This window comes from Chaetodon auriga, chromosome 22 (assembly GCF_051107435.1).
Source record: "Chaetodon auriga isolate fChaAug3 chromosome 22, fChaAug3.hap1, whole genome shotgun sequence".
In the NCBI taxonomy this organism is placed as follows: Eukaryota; Metazoa; Chordata; class Actinopteri; order Chaetodontiformes; family Chaetodontidae; genus Chaetodon; species Chaetodon auriga.
In genome coordinates this window covers 9,651,432-9,666,369 of record NC_135095.1, presented here as the reverse complement: position 1 = coordinate 9,666,369, position 14,938 = coordinate 9,651,432, and the positions used below count along the sequence as shown (strand labels likewise).

Below are 14,938 nucleotides of genomic sequence, written 5' to 3'. Positions count from 1 at the left end.
TCTCCAGGGATTAATATTTGGAGGTTTATCTCTCTGGGTCGTTTTTAATTTTTTTTTCATTCTCATTTTTATACACTAGGTGGAGACACACACACACACACACACACACACACACACTTTCGTATGATGCACCGCATGCACGACCACAAAGAAAAACATATGATTTGAAATCCTGAAACCAACATTTATTTCATTTTTTTTAAACTTCATTTAAAATACAAAATATTTTGCAATATTATATTGTAGAGTAAACCATTTTGACAGCCTTTCATGCTTCTCGTGTAGCTTCAACATTAACCAGAATGTCATATTATATCATATCATATACTGTATATCCTACTGTATGTTCACCAGTCACTAGAACATTGTTTCCAGGGTATTCACACTCCAATGTGCCAGTTCGCTTATCTGTTCCACGCCGGCCATCCTTCTGTATGCTCCAAATTACACTTTTATTTTGTTTGTTTGTTTTTTTTTAGATGCACACTCTTAAAAGGATTTTCATCCATCTAGTTTAGGACAACAGTTTTCCAGCGTGCTGCGTTCAGACGTTGTCGTAAACTAGACGCACGGATGTGTTTGAAATGACACGTCCTGTTCAAGCGTGTAGCTTTTTATAAAAAATACAGAAAAAGGTGCATGGACTGTCAGAGACAGAAACAATACAGGTGTCACAAGAGCTCAGTCACAAGTTAAATAATCTCCTTTGATACCTGATAGGCTAAACATTTGAGCTAGCAAATCCACCTGACAAGTTCAAAAAAAAAAGAAAGACAAAAAAGAAATTTCACAGCAAATGAAAGAGTGAAAACTGTAAATAGTCTTATCTCGCACAACGCCATTTTTGCCCTCCTACCCATAGTGCAGCAGGGCCGATTGAGGTCAAGCTCTCACCTCTGACCTCAACACATCTACGCTCAGTTCAAGCCGTTATTTACAAAATACAACAAAAATATCTACACGTGGAGAGCTGACACATCGCAAACCTAAAAACTTGATGCAAGTTATGATAAACCTAAGACGTGGAAATGTTCTCTGGAAACAAAAAAAGAAGTCTCGTATCTCCTGTTGAGAGTAGGAGTTGACTGCTGGACACACATCAGAATTACAGACGGTTATCCATGGAAATTGAAAGCGATAGCATACATCACGCGCACGCTTTGACACAGTAGCATGCATGTGCTGCACACACACACGCACACACGCACGCACGCACATACATACACACACTCATGCACCCAAACATTCACACACAAGCTTCATTCATTTACAGGAATAGAAAACTCACTGAGTGCTGCGCTCAGAACGTGACAACATACACAGATATAAGGTTAAATGCATAAACCAAAGTCACCAGTGTGTTTTACCATTTGCAGTGAAACAAGCAATATTTTCATTCACATAAACAAACGCACTTGTTTCCACATTCAGTATTCATGACGCAGTTTTCCAACCCCTTCATCTCTAAGTGCTACCAGTAAGTCCCATTCTGAGAATAGTCTGTGCCAGATGGTGAGTCTGGTTCCTGTTGGCAGTTACCTGGTGAGTAGGTTGGCAGTAGTTTAGTGCTGCTGAGCAGCAGCTCCTCCTCGAGATGAATGCGTTAGTGGGACAGTGTTTGAAATGAACACATGAAGACAACACATGAGGCGTCCATGCTCTGACCTCAGGTTTTCCTACACGTTCTAATATCCCACACGTTTCCTCGGCCTTTAACTCTTAGCTGGATGGTGTGATTTGGTGGTCTGCTTGTGGAACATATTGGCTGATGATAACTGGGTTCATGATTGTCAACAAGGCCATAACAATCAACCGAAAATTATTCCTCACAACTAACGCCAGCGTACAACTGTGAAAAAGATCATTTTTAAAGTAGTTTCCAGCCCTGTTGAAAACTATTTAAAGACTCGAGGAGGTTAATTGAAGTTAATTATGTTTCTCAATCCTCATTGACCTCATAGCTCACCATAGGGATCTTAGCTTGACCAAATTCTTCAACACAAGCGAAATCCTGTTGAGCTTATTTTCCATGAGTGTTTAATGTAGTTTTGAATACTCGCTTAGCCTTTAAAATTGCTGTGAGAGTACGGTGGGATTCTGTGTATATGACCTGCACTGAATCCAGGTCTGTCCTGTGTATGAAGGGATTTAATTCTATGGATCTAAGTCACTGTTCTCCACAAAGGCACTAGAAACCGTGCTGAGAGGTTCTTCATCATCGACATCTATGTATCCAGAAACTACAGCGTGTACTCTGAGTGAACCTCTACATATAACTTCTTTTCTGCCAGTATACGTAGCAGATAAGTGGAAATGCTATCAGACACAATGTCGGGGTAGCGGTTAGTTCGGACAATACGATTATGGCCACGATTCGGGGTGGAAGCACTTGACAATGACACTGGATCAATCACACCTCCACTTGCGCTCAGTTAGTGCTCAGGAACAAGAAGCATGGGCTCCGTGTAAAAGGAAGAGATCGGGGAAAGAAAAGAAAGAAAATGCAAGCAAAGCTCAAGCTCGAGAAAACACGAGGCTAAAAACAGGCCTGTTGGAATAAGCTGTGGGAGTTCTGGCTGGCTGGCTGGTGTGATACGGAGTGAGCTGAGTTCAAAGTGTTTCTCGCCAGGTTTTCCAGTCACTACAAATGGACATCCCTGACCTCGAAATATAGCTTTCTTCTTAGTCTATTACACATGTACAAACAGTTCATCTGTCCCAAAAAGACATACGCTAGCTTCTACTTTGAGTCACACATTTCACAGCCGTGTCCGCAGAGACACAGCTGCCGTTTTTTCTCTATATATCATACGCCATTGAACACTTTGACTGAAAAAGAAGAGAAAACAAGAAGAGGCAGTCACTAGTAGGCGTGCAACCATATACAGTCTCAACACGCAGCTCACCTCTGCAACAACTGACACGAGGATGGTAAAATGCTTAATAGACTTAACTCCATGCAGGTGTCTATGAGTGCGATTCGATGCATATTTGCCTGCCTGCGGGTCATGTACTGTACTTTGATAAAATATATATTTGGATACATCATGTTTAGTATGTTTGCAAAGGAGATCAAATGGCACTAACGCACACACACACACTTGGCCACGCTTCTGCTCAGTCTCAGTGGTAAAACTCTTCCTGGTACATTCCTTCAGCTTTTCCGTATTGCTTCCTCTCTCCTCGTTTCACATCCCTCGTCTCACGCCTTCTTCCAACGCTCGTGGGGGATGCGGTGTCGGTCTTTGCCATGCTGAGTGTGTGTCGATCAGAGGAGGTCACAGTGTGACAGGGGCTGGCGGGTGTGGAGATGAGGGCGTTCTCAGCAGTCTCGGCGACAGGCGGCCCTCCGTTAGACAAAAGAGTTCATGGCGTTGACGGGCGACGGGGCCTCCGAGCTCTCGTTGCCTTCGTGCGTGTCTTTCTCTTTCTTGCCGCTGTACTGGCCGATGAAGGAGCCGTCCTCATTGAACTGTCCATCCCCGCCCTCCCCGTAGTCCACCAGGCTGTCGTCGCTCTCGTCGCGCCGCACCGTGCCGTTGGACGGCGTCCGGCTGCCCTTCAGCGGCTTGTGGTCCTCTGTGTCACTGCAATGGTGAGGAAAAGGTTAGAGGGAAGGTCACTGAGGAAACAATTCACGCAGGTCTGTTGAACTTTTTCTGCAGTGATCAGAAACCCTGGTCCCACACAGGGGACAGCCTATCATCCAAGCATTAAACTGGCTTGTCCACTGTGCAAATGCCACATATACTGTGCATAATGACAGAGTATACTGCTGTTGTGTTTTGGACACACTTTGGTTTGGGCTCACTACAAATGTGCTGGTGGAGCCCCATTGTGACATTATGTTGACAAATATACCCAACTGCTCACTGTATGAAGGGTTATTAATCTCAAAATCTCAATGAATGCCTGACACATTATACTCTGTGATTCTTGTACAGTGGAGCAGCTCAGCTACATCTGCAGTACCTTATATCCAAAGTGTTAGTGCTGTTTTAAGCCTGGGTGCTCTTCAGATTTACGGTTAATGACCACTGCTGAAGAGGATTTTGCAAATGCGTGCTGCTCAGTCTCTTGCAATACGTTACCTTTGCAGACAATTTCTGAAGTGAAATCAACCAATATGCTTTCAGTTTCCATGCAATAATCAAAAATGCACTTTTTTCCCCTCCAAAGCCTTTTAACTTCTGTCAATATGTCTGAAAACCTCCTGTTCCAGTCAATACTGTGCAAGCTCTACAATCTGAGTTGAACAATTTTCAAGCTCAATGCATTTGCATTTCAAAAATAAATAAATGAAGGAAGCTAGGGAAGTAGAAGCAGTCATTTCTTATGTTAAATGTTTGGGTTAATGTTGTCACTGTGGTTATGGTTTTGACTATGCCAATGAGTATGAGGTCAGAGTAAAACCAGATCAGCTGATGTGCTTTCTCCTTGCTTTTAGTTCATCCTAAGTCAGAAACATAGCTTGCATGCATGCTGGTTTTACCACATTTCGTCTTACCTCTCCATAGACCTAAACCCATCAAAAAAACAAAGAATGGAGGGACACATGAAAAGCAGTTCATGAGCCACAATGAGTGTCTTTTGTGCACTTCTCCTTCGACAAAGCATGGAAACATTTAAAGCACAATGACATCCACGTTATTTAAAACACATCCATTGATTCATAGCAACTACTTTTGCTTCTAAAATCCTGAGGAGCCTCAATTCTAAACATCCTCAGCATTCCTAGAAAAAGGTGAAAATGGGATGAAAAACTACAGCATCCTAATGGAATTTGTTTACATTTTGTTTTGAGAACAGTTAGCATCCATGTGATTTAGCCAGAGATTAGATTACTTGTTAAAATTGACATATTTTGCATTATTTAAAGCATGTGTTGATTAGATGGCCAGTGTGGAGGTAAGTCAGTCTTTATAAGAGTCAACACAGAGTAGTGCAGATCTTTGCCTTGCCTCGATGGAGTGTTTGGTAATGGAGTCTGGTGGGGACAGTGTCTCTGCAGCCTGGTAAAATGTTCTACACACAAACAGTCAAATCAGGACACAATGGATGAAACACCAGAAGAAATGCAGGCTGTGGTCCGAACTTTTCTGACTGGAGAACGTCTCTCACCTGTACTCTCCAAACGTCCCATCATCCTCCTTCATGGGCTGGATCTCGGGGTCTTGGTGAGCATCTTCTTTCTCTTTCACTGTAGATGACGGACATTTGTTTTTCCCAAATTTCCATTCAGGCATTTAAATAAGATTGAAATTACAGCGATAATGTGCGCATTACCTGGATATTTGCCCCCCTTGTTCCTCTTGATGAAGCACACTATGAGGAGGACCAAGATGAGGAGAGCAATGGCACACATCAGTCCAATAAACCATCCCTGGGTGGCAATGTCCACCTGCCGGCTGGGTACAGCTGCACACACACACACACACACACACACACACACACACACACACAAAGGAGGGCAAGATGGAGACAAACTAGGCATTAACTGTCAGGCCAAATCTCAATTCAAGCTGCTGTAATTCTGTAATTCTTCATGCTGATCGACACAGAGATTAACAGGCTGTAAACACAGACATGGAATTTAAAAATGGGTTAATATGCAATGATTGTTTAGGCGCTGTACACACAATATAAAGAACAAGCCACAACAGTAAAATAATGGACCTTTGATTAATGATTTTAAGTGACATGCATGAGACCAACCTGATGGCAACATGCTCGCACACTAACTAACAAACTAAAAACCGTACATTCACGTCTGAATGTAGCATCGTATGTCTGATAATGAGACAGTGCTCTAACAGAGAGGGGATGGGAAAATGAGACAGGCAGAAAAAAATGAACAAATAAACACAAAGACCATCTGTCCTGAGGCATGCCGCCTCACCTGGCACCGCAACCAACACTTCATCGGTGCTGTGGACCGTCGGGTCAGCCGGGTCTCTAGCTACAACTCGCACCCTATAGGACGTCCCTGGCTTTAAACCTTTAATCATATGCCAGTGTGAACCGTTTACCAGCTCCTTTTTCCAGTCCTCTTTACCTAGAATCAGTGTAGTGGATGAAGAGGAATTAGATTCAGGGAGCCTTTGGGACAAAGAATTATTTGAATGATGGTGTTTATGGACCAATCAGTGCATGCACTCGCTGCAAATAGAAAGTGAAGCCTTACTGTTTTCTACAATATACTCCACATATACATTCTTATGGTGTCCAAAGTAATCCCAACTGATCACAGCACCGTCCTCCGATACGGACGTGTTAACTGTGCCAAACGCTGGGCCTACAGGTGGCACTGAGCACACAAGAGAGAAAAAAATCAAGGGCTTAAATTCAAAAGTCACTTTCCCAACTCACTGCAATACCTTCATATGAAGTAAAACCTTTGTAATACCACTTGGGAGCTTAAGTACAAGAGTAGAATTAACATTTCAAAGAAATAAACATCGTACAAAGTGTCAGATCCAACCAGAACATAGAAACAGGTCAGTGAATATAGTTGCTAAAAATGGCCATCTCAGTACATAATGCCTCTTAAAACATGTGCCAGTTAGCTGAGAGAGAAATCCACGGACTCGAGGAATCAGCTTTACTGAACTTAAAATACCGATTACAGCCATTAATAAAACAAATCTTTTAAAGACTCTCTTTTGCTGAGATGGACCATTTTTTGCAGGGTGGAGACTATGTGTAGGTATTTGGGGAGGCAGAAGGGGACACAGGGAGTGCGCTTGTACCCTTGTGAAACGGGGGAGGCGGAGACTGAGTGACGGGGGAGGTTGGGTGAGGGGGCTCTGTGGGGCCTGAAAGAACATGGAAAAGAGTGAGACAACACACATACGCAGCACAATAGACACCATACAGTGAAAACTGCAGAGCCTCTATTTTACGGTTGCTACTGACATGCTGAGTTAAAATTTGCTGCAACACCTCTCAGTCCTGATATTCAGAGTGAAGTTCGGCATCCAAACAGAAGAAACCGACCAACTCTGAATCACAGCACTGCAGCATGCACACTATCAAATCAAATTCTGCTTATTTATGTACTCGATCCATCAATTCATAGCATCAGCAGGTATATAAAATGTGTTAGTACTGGACTGAGACGCATTCACAAGCATCATGCGTGAGGCTTCGAATGAAAACATGTTCATTTGAAGAAGACAAACCAAAGAGCTGCAAGCACAACTAATTCTAAAAAAAACAATATTGTCAACAATGCTGCGGTAAATGCAAGCTATTCTCTCAGAGGAGGAGGGTTGCTTGCATATGCCATGGAAGTCTGTCACACTTAGATCCTATTTATTCACGCAGGGAGCTTTCAGACAAGCTATCTTAGTTACATGCAGGGATAATTAAACTAACGACATCTATGCTAAGCTCTTTTTCTGTCTCTAATATCCGATGGTATGAATAACATGCATGTGCTTCCAGTGGCAAACTTGGTTACCTTTGCCCGTCTCTACAGTGGGCTGAGTATGAACTTCAGAGAAAGAAAAAAGAGAAAGACACAGAGGGGGTATAAGGTGCGGAACGCAGTTGGACGTCATGGTTGTACTTTTAATCGCACAGGAATCCCCATCAACTGTCAGGGCACTGTGATTCTGACCCTTGAACTCCTCACACTGCCACAGGATGTTGACCTGTTCCTCACATTGTTCATGTAATATGCTCATGTTCATAACTTACTTGTGTTCATGACTGTTAAGGCCTCCTTTGTGATGATGGGGCCAGAGCCCTCGATTGTCTTTGCACTTAAGTTTAACTTGTAGAGCATGCTGGAGTTCAGGTTGTCCAAGGTAAAGTTGGTCTCGTTGGCCAGGAAGTTCTTGACCATAACTGGTCCCAGCTCATGGGTACTGTTGACTGCAGAAACACAGACGGAAAGGGTGAAGGAGGAGGAGTTAAAGGAGTAATATGAGGAAACAACCCTTTGCACAAATGCTGCATAATACAGCAGCTGGTAAGCCTACCAGGTTGGTATTTGAGTGTGTATCCAATGAGGCGTCCATTGTTTTTCACTGGTGGGCCCCATTCCAGTGTGAGAGAGTCCAAACTCGGGTTTAGGACATTCAGAAAAGAAGGAGGCCCTGGGACTGAAAACAAAAACACAACCACAGTCAGGGTCTGAATGTTGCACACGACTCAACTTTCACATGTATATAGGTAGAAGTGTAGAAGATAGTAGCTATGGAACAGAACAGGGACCTGTATGATTGTGAAGGCTTTTCCATGTCGGTGGTAGGGTGTTTCATGAGGTTTCAAAGGTGGAACTAGATGGTTGTTAGGTTGTTTGGGTTGTTTTCTACTGACACTCTGGGTGGTTACTTGGGTACATTAACTAACTGTCACAGAAGTAGCACTGATATCGGTAGCACCGGTAGTAGCAGTAGCAACCGAAGGTATCAAGACACAGACTCAAACACAATAGAGGTTCCGATGCAGTAAAAGACTGATTTTGCACAATCGAATTCAAAGTGTCCAGACCCAATTAATATTTGGGTCATATGACCCTTGTAACCCTCTTCCATTTTTTAAAATAAAACCCGTCTTTATATTGGAGCAAATCTTTCAAAAACTTCCAGAAGTGTGGTGAGATTGGTCTGGCAGAAGTACATAGCTAACAACAAACAACTACTAAACTTTCACAACAAGAAAATCACCAATTTTGTTTGTGCATGACACTCCACTCTAGTACATCAGCTCTACACACCTCCCTCAGGTGTCTTGAATCTCTTGCTGGGGCTGGGAGGCCCTTCTCCTTTGTTATTAAGGACCCTGATGGAGAGGTTGTAGAGGCTGTAAGGCTGGAGGTCTGGCAGACGTCCCTCGCTACTATTCCCACTGAATGTCAAAACCTGCTCCTGCTGCTCCGTCTCCCCTTCTGTCTCATGCAAGCCACGCTCCCGACGGTAGTACACCTGGAGGAAAGACACCAGGAGTTAATTCTTATATTAGTCTGGTGTGCGCTGTAGGTCTGCAACAACAAAACACTTGCTGTAGAAGTGACTGCCTATCAAACGATACCTTGTATCCCTGTAGTCTCCCTCTGACTGAGGGCAAAGGCACAGGCTCCCAGCGTACCTCTGCCAGTGTGCTGTTGTGAACCATGATCTGCACACTGTCAGGAGCAGACAAAGGAACTGCAGGGCAATGAGAGAGCGAAGCAGTTGCTTAGGACCTTGTTTTAAGTCACTGCAGTAACCGAGTACTTAATTTGTCTTCCACAACAAACAATTAAATTATACAAAAGCTATTAAGATAAAGTGAAGCAATAACAATTCACCTCTAACCTACTAAACAAGTATGAAAAAGGTTTAAAATATTAAAAAGGAGCAGATTCAATGGTCAACCCTTGTTATTAGAAAGTATTAGTTGTTGCTATTGAACCCACTACGAGTCAACACTTAGTTCTGCAGCTTTCAGTGTTTTGCGGGCTTACGAAGTACCTTGTTTTGACCAATGATGAACCCTACAAAGTCAAACAATCAGTCCACTCACAGTCTTCTCCAGAGTATCCAATCACGACTTCAGGTTCTGGGCCGCTGCCATAATCATTCAGAGCTTGGACCTTGATCTCGTAGGGCACGTAGGTCGGAGTCCCAGACACGGCAAACTGGGAAACGTTGGCCACAGTCTTCGAGGACCAATCCTCATCCACATCCTTCTGCCTCCACTGCACTTTGTACTCCAGGCCAGGCCCATTGGACTGAAACCCTGTCAGCGGCTATACAGAGAACATTTTCGCTGAAAAACGGGTCGCTGAAATGCTCTTGGCTGCCGTGAAATATTTGCCAAGCCTTTAGTTACTCTACATAACGCTTCAAAAAGAAGCAACTACTGGAAATAGGTTCACGGCATTCAGCCCACCGTAACAAGTGATTTCCAATCAAACAAAAATATATCTTACTGTCCAGGAGATGACTAAGTTGCCAGGCTCGGTTCCTGCCCCCTGAACATCTGATGGATTTTCATCAGGAGCTAGAAAAAGCAAAACAATGATAGTTCAGCCAGTGAATATTTTCAAATATTTTACATGTTGGAGTTTTTTTCCTCTATGTGACATGTGACCATGTTCATCACCTGCAGGGTTGGTCCTGTATTGGCTTGAGGACTGGCTCGGCTGGCTGTAGCCAACGTGATTCAGAGCCAGGACTCTGAAGGAGTAGTAAACGTACGGAGAGAGGTTTAACTGTGCTGTGGTGCCAGTACCAGCAACCTCTGTCAGGTTGATCCAAACTCCCGGCTGGTGGAGCACATCCTCGTATTGGATCAGAAACTCTGGGGAGGATAAAAAAAAAAAAGATTCCAGGTTCAATTTGCTCCAGGGTAGACACCGGCTCAAAAGACAAACATTTCTTTCTGATGATGATTTCTGTAGGTTAAATGGAGTGTGTATATTTAACCATGGTGGCTCACTGCTTTTTATGGCAACTACCAAGTCTTGTTTATTCCCACAAAACTACAGCAGTCGCTTACGAAAACCTGACTGTATCTGACAATCCTGCGGAACAAAAATGCATTAGGTTTCAACTAACTGCAATGTAAACCGATCAACAGCAATTTTAGACTAGTGAATTTGCGTGGGGTACTTAATTTGCTTCATGTATGTCATATAACGCACATAAGTCATGTCACATACGCACACATATTTATTTAAACGCAAACCATGAGCTTTTCCTCAATGTAGCTGAGCTTTTCTGGTGCCTAAACCTAAACAAAATGAGATTGTTTCATATGGTAACCATGTGTTCAAAAGGTTTTCTGGCAGATGTCTCTTACGGGCGCTAATGAGTGCCTGGTGTGCCTGTATGAGACACCAAGGAGTGTGACAAAAACATGGTATTTGATGAGCTGGGAATGTGTCTGATTTCAACTTTGGTAGTGGGAAAGTGTAGTATATTCTAGTGCAGTTTGATAAACTGCAAAACAACTAAGCAGCAGCGTCATAACATTTCATACTCTGTGTGGGACTGTTGTGTTCATCTCCGGGGATCCAGGTGAGCCGGACGCTCCTCTCTGTCTGGTCAGTCAGTTCCAGGTCAGATGGAGGATCAGGTTTCTCTGCAAACACAACGAGGAGCACAGGACCACAGACAAAATGAAAACTCTATCTCTGGTATTGATTCCAGCTCGTCCTTACTACTGCTTTGACTGAAAATTTGATCCCAAGACTCATCAGTAAAAACTACAGCAAATGAGGTGAACAAAAATTTACTATGACGCACGCTGTAGTTTAACATTGGTGTTTTTTAGCCTGGAATTTATAATTAAACAGATTCCTTTGTCATGAAAATGCCCATGGAATACAAGCTTATTAAAGAAAGAGTTGAAAGTGTTGTGTAACTACTGTGAGCAAACATCTTCACTGCTGGATGTTCAGTTAGCATTATATTTTCATTCGACAATTCAATAATTTGTCAAGAAAACCTTCCTAAAGTGCAGTGTGTTTGGTGCATTGAGACATTCTGAGAGCAGGCACACACACAGATGTTTCTCCTTGTGGCTGATTAGACCTCTGCAAACAATCACAGTCTCCTCATGCCCACAAAGACCTGAGAAGGGGATTAATCAGGCAGGTTAACTGAAAACACCTGTGTGGGTGAAGCATGGGTGTGCGGTGGCTGTGCATTGTTCAAATGCTGGGTATTTGACAATTAAATTATAAAAAATATAAAACGCATGCCCAATATAAAACAAAACTCAGTGAAGATCACAAGGAAATATGAAATAAAGACATGAATAAGAACAGTCAACATAAAATAAACATTATGCTAAAATGGACACTACAGGATTTACAAAATGAACTGATGAAAGATACAACATCCTCATCTATACACGGTTTACCGTAAACAATAGCTGGAGTGGGAGTAGCCTCTGAGACAGCAAGAAGCAAGAGTGAAGTACAAGAAGAGATTAGATGTTAGTGGCAGATATTAGAAACGTCAGACGAGCAGAAGAAATACTTTGGGAATGTGACACTGAATTAGATTAGCACTGATACAGACTCTTGCTGAAATTTGATTTATTTTAAATTGCGTCTGGTTTGACTCTAAACCAGTTATGATATTTGTCAACAGAATGAGATCCTTTATTATATTTCATTGCAACTTTGATTTCTTTAAAAATACATCTATCCAGAATTCACTTTGTGTGATTTCTACACCCACAACCCCAGATTTCAGGCATCCTGCTGAGTGCCAAACACCCTTGAATGTATGTGCAACTGTGAACATACCTATGACAGTCAGCATGGCACTGGCTGAGTCCTGGTCCAGGGTGGTGTTCATGATGCAGGTGTAGGTGCCCTCATCTCCATCTGTCACGTCCTTGATGGTCAGAGTGTCGATGTCCACCACAAACCTGATCACAGGACCACGAGGCATTTCATGGTTTGCATAACAAGTGTTTAAATGAAGTCAAATGAATCTCTCGTGAGTCTCAAAGTCTTTGTACCTCTCATCATCAGGCAACTCTCCACTGTCTTTGAGCCAGGTCATGGTGGGAATGAGGGATGGGTCATGTTTGACTTTACACTCGAATGTGGCGCTCATTCCTCTCTGAACCACCTTGTACTCTGGCTGCTTCAGGATACGGGTGGGCTCTGGAAGATGGAGAAAATCAAAGAGCCCATATTAACAAATAACACAGCTAGCCATCTGACCTAATGGCCTAAAAATCCTCTCTTTATTAGCTATTATAGTATTTTCAACAGGTTAAGATTGAACCACCAGTCTCACTGTGACGGGTCCATATCTCACCTTTAACATCCAGGTAAACATGATTCTCCTTGATCCCCAGGTTGTTGGTGGCAATGCAGGTGTACTTCCCACTGTTTAGTGGCTGGGCCACGTGGATCTCCAATGTACCATTCTCGTGGATCACATAAGGGTCACCATTCTTAATGCTGATCTGACTGTCCTTGAACCTGCACGGAAACGGCAAACAGCATAGTTTTAGTCTTTATGGTGCTGTGCAGGAGAATTGGTGAGGAAACGGCTCGGCTAACAAGACTCTGGTGTGCGAAAAATGAATACTAAATTTTCACTTTTCAGTGTTAAAATAAACTTGTACATTCCTTAAATCTACAACACCAGCCACAGAAAAGCTGATCTGAATCTTACCACGTGATGGTCGGTAATGGTGAGCCAAAGGAGGCACAGTGAAGCAACGCGGGGTTGTTGGTGATGACCTGATACACTCGGTTGGGTGGAGTGAGCACCCTTGGTGGCTCAGCTATGGGAAGGAGCACAACATTATCTCCATCAGCAGTCACTGTCTCCCCTTCACACATACTGGCCTCTCTATCCACATTTTGGCAACTTTAGTGTAAAGTTCCAGCTAAACAGATTTGGTTTAACTTACCAAGAACGTTGACGAAAGCGTTTGCCATCAGGTAACCAAATTCATTGGATGCGTTACACTGGTAGACAGCACTGGACCCAGATTGCACATTGCTAAGAATCACGGTGTCCCCATCCACCTTCCGACTGTGCTCCTCTGGTGCATCTATTAGTGAGACAGGAAGTTACTCAGCTGCACCATGAGAGCTTCATGTAGACTCTAGTACATAACTATTCTGGTGCTTTACATAAAACTATATAGAATACCATGCAGTGGGAAAAAAAACACTGCTGGGACTGGGAGTTCAATCCCAACTCTGGATGTTGGTTTATACTCTCTGCTGTTCGCAGGTGCTTTGGATGTGGGTGTGTGAATATGTGGTATATTCTATTTTTGAACGCATGGTCTTATTTTACTCACTCTCTATGGGGACTCCATTGACAAACCAGCTAATCTTCGGTTTGGGGTCTCCATTGACTCGACAAGTCAGGATGCCAGTCTCGTTTGGGGCGAGGATCAGGTTCCTGGGAGCGCTGACCCAGAAAGGAGCCGCTGTGGATGAGAAAAAAGTAAAGGAGACAAAGAGTCACATTTTTGAGAGAATAACAAACAAAACCCTTTTCCAACACAATGTTGCCCAATTCTGATGTCATGAACACACAGAAAGAACTGGGTTAAAGTGCATACCTTTGACAGTGACCTTGATGATGTGGTGTGCAGTGCCCAGGGTGTTTGTGGCTGTACAGCGGTAGTCCCCAGCATCAGCTTCATTCACATCGGAAACCTTGAGTGTTTTCTGAAAGTCATGAATGGACGTCCTGCCGCTCGGCAGCTCTCCTCCATCCTTCTGCCAGGAGATCTCAGGAGTGGGTCTGTCACAGAAGAAGTTACAGTTTTTGGGTCATGTTGTTTTTCTCAGCTGTCAAGTTTTATGAGCACCATGACAGTTTCTTATAAAGGACATTATTGTATGATGCAAAAAAGTTTATCTCTTCACAGCAGATGCCGACTTACAAGCCCTCAGCAATGCACTCCAGCTCCAGAGTCTCCCCTCTCAGAACCATCTTGGTGCTGGTGGTGCCCAGAGGCATCATGAATCCAGGGCGATGCTCCCCCTCCGGGCTGTCTGAACACATGAAGACACATGACCAAATCAGAACCAGACCACAGCATTAGACTTGAATGCTCCTCTTTCCACAGCGGGACCCCCGGAGGAACTGGGTGAGCTCAGCGGGCCATTCATATTCTCATGAAGGAAGAAGGTGGTGGGAACACACTTTGTCAAATGAAGAGTCATGAAGTGATGTGTCAGAGTGTATAGAAGGGATAGTAAAAGGGTGAGTGAATAGACGTTTTTTTTTAATAATTCCCCGACTCATATGCGCACTTATCTCAGAATCAGAGTGCAAGAGGAAGCTCCTCGAGAGGAGTAGCCGTCAGTTTGTTGCTATGGCAACACAAGGGTTCTTGGTGGAAAGTAACCCCTCGAGTCTCACACACACGCCCCTCAGAACTGCTTAATGGAAAGATCTCGGCTTCTTTAACGTTCATTTGGCGAAAAGGCCAATACAATAATAATGTG

At 43.4% G+C, this 14,938-nt stretch overlaps 1 protein-coding gene across 7 annotated transcripts in view; it reads right to left on the bottom strand.

Annotated features, from left to right (window-relative positions):
• Window positions 1-450: 450 nt before the first annotated feature.
• Window positions 451-14,938, bottom strand: part of nrcama (neuronal cell adhesion molecule a) — a 48,816-nt gene continuing 34,328 nt past the window's right edge. For 2 of the 7 annotated variants that reach the window (XM_076722796.1, XM_076722797.1), the window contains 24 exons: window positions 14,371-14,482; window positions 14,044-14,228; window positions 13,777-13,908; window positions 13,378-13,521; window positions 13,137-13,248; window positions 12,774-12,940; window positions 12,469-12,616; window positions 12,251-12,375; window positions 11,860-11,889; window positions 10,975-11,076; window positions 10,096-10,293; window positions 9,923-9,993; window positions 9,514-9,739; window positions 9,040-9,155; window positions 8,726-8,933; window positions 7,986-8,108; window positions 7,702-7,878; window positions 7,463-7,495; window positions 6,750-6,815; window positions 6,185-6,307; window positions 5,900-6,055; window positions 5,287-5,418; window positions 5,122-5,200; window positions 451-3,587 (listed from right to left, as the gene is read on the bottom strand). In XM_076722796.1, the coding sequence (XP_076578911.1) occupies window positions 3,353-3,587; window positions 5,122-5,200; window positions 5,287-5,418; window positions 5,900-6,055; window positions 6,185-6,307; window positions 6,750-6,815; window positions 7,463-7,495; window positions 7,702-7,878; window positions 7,986-8,108; window positions 8,726-8,933; window positions 9,040-9,155; window positions 9,514-9,739; window positions 9,923-9,993; window positions 10,096-10,293; window positions 10,975-11,076; window positions 11,860-11,889; window positions 12,251-12,375; window positions 12,469-12,616; window positions 12,774-12,940; window positions 13,137-13,248; window positions 13,378-13,521; window positions 13,777-13,908; window positions 14,044-14,228; window positions 14,371-14,482 (3,200 nt within the window). In that variant the 3' untranslated portion in view covers window positions 451-3,352. The remainder of the gene's footprint in view (window positions 3,588-5,121; window positions 5,201-5,286; window positions 5,419-5,899; window positions 6,056-6,184; window positions 6,308-6,749; window positions 6,816-7,462; window positions 7,496-7,701; window positions 7,879-7,985; window positions 8,109-8,725; window positions 8,934-9,039; window positions 9,156-9,513; window positions 9,740-9,922; window positions 9,994-10,095; window positions 10,294-10,974; window positions 11,077-11,859; window positions 11,890-12,250; window positions 12,376-12,468; window positions 12,617-12,773; window positions 12,941-13,136; window positions 13,249-13,377; window positions 13,522-13,776; window positions 13,909-14,043; window positions 14,229-14,370; window positions 14,483-14,938) is intronic. The other 5 variants (XM_076722801.1, XM_076722803.1, XM_076722802.1 and 2 more) reach the window with 3 other exon arrangements.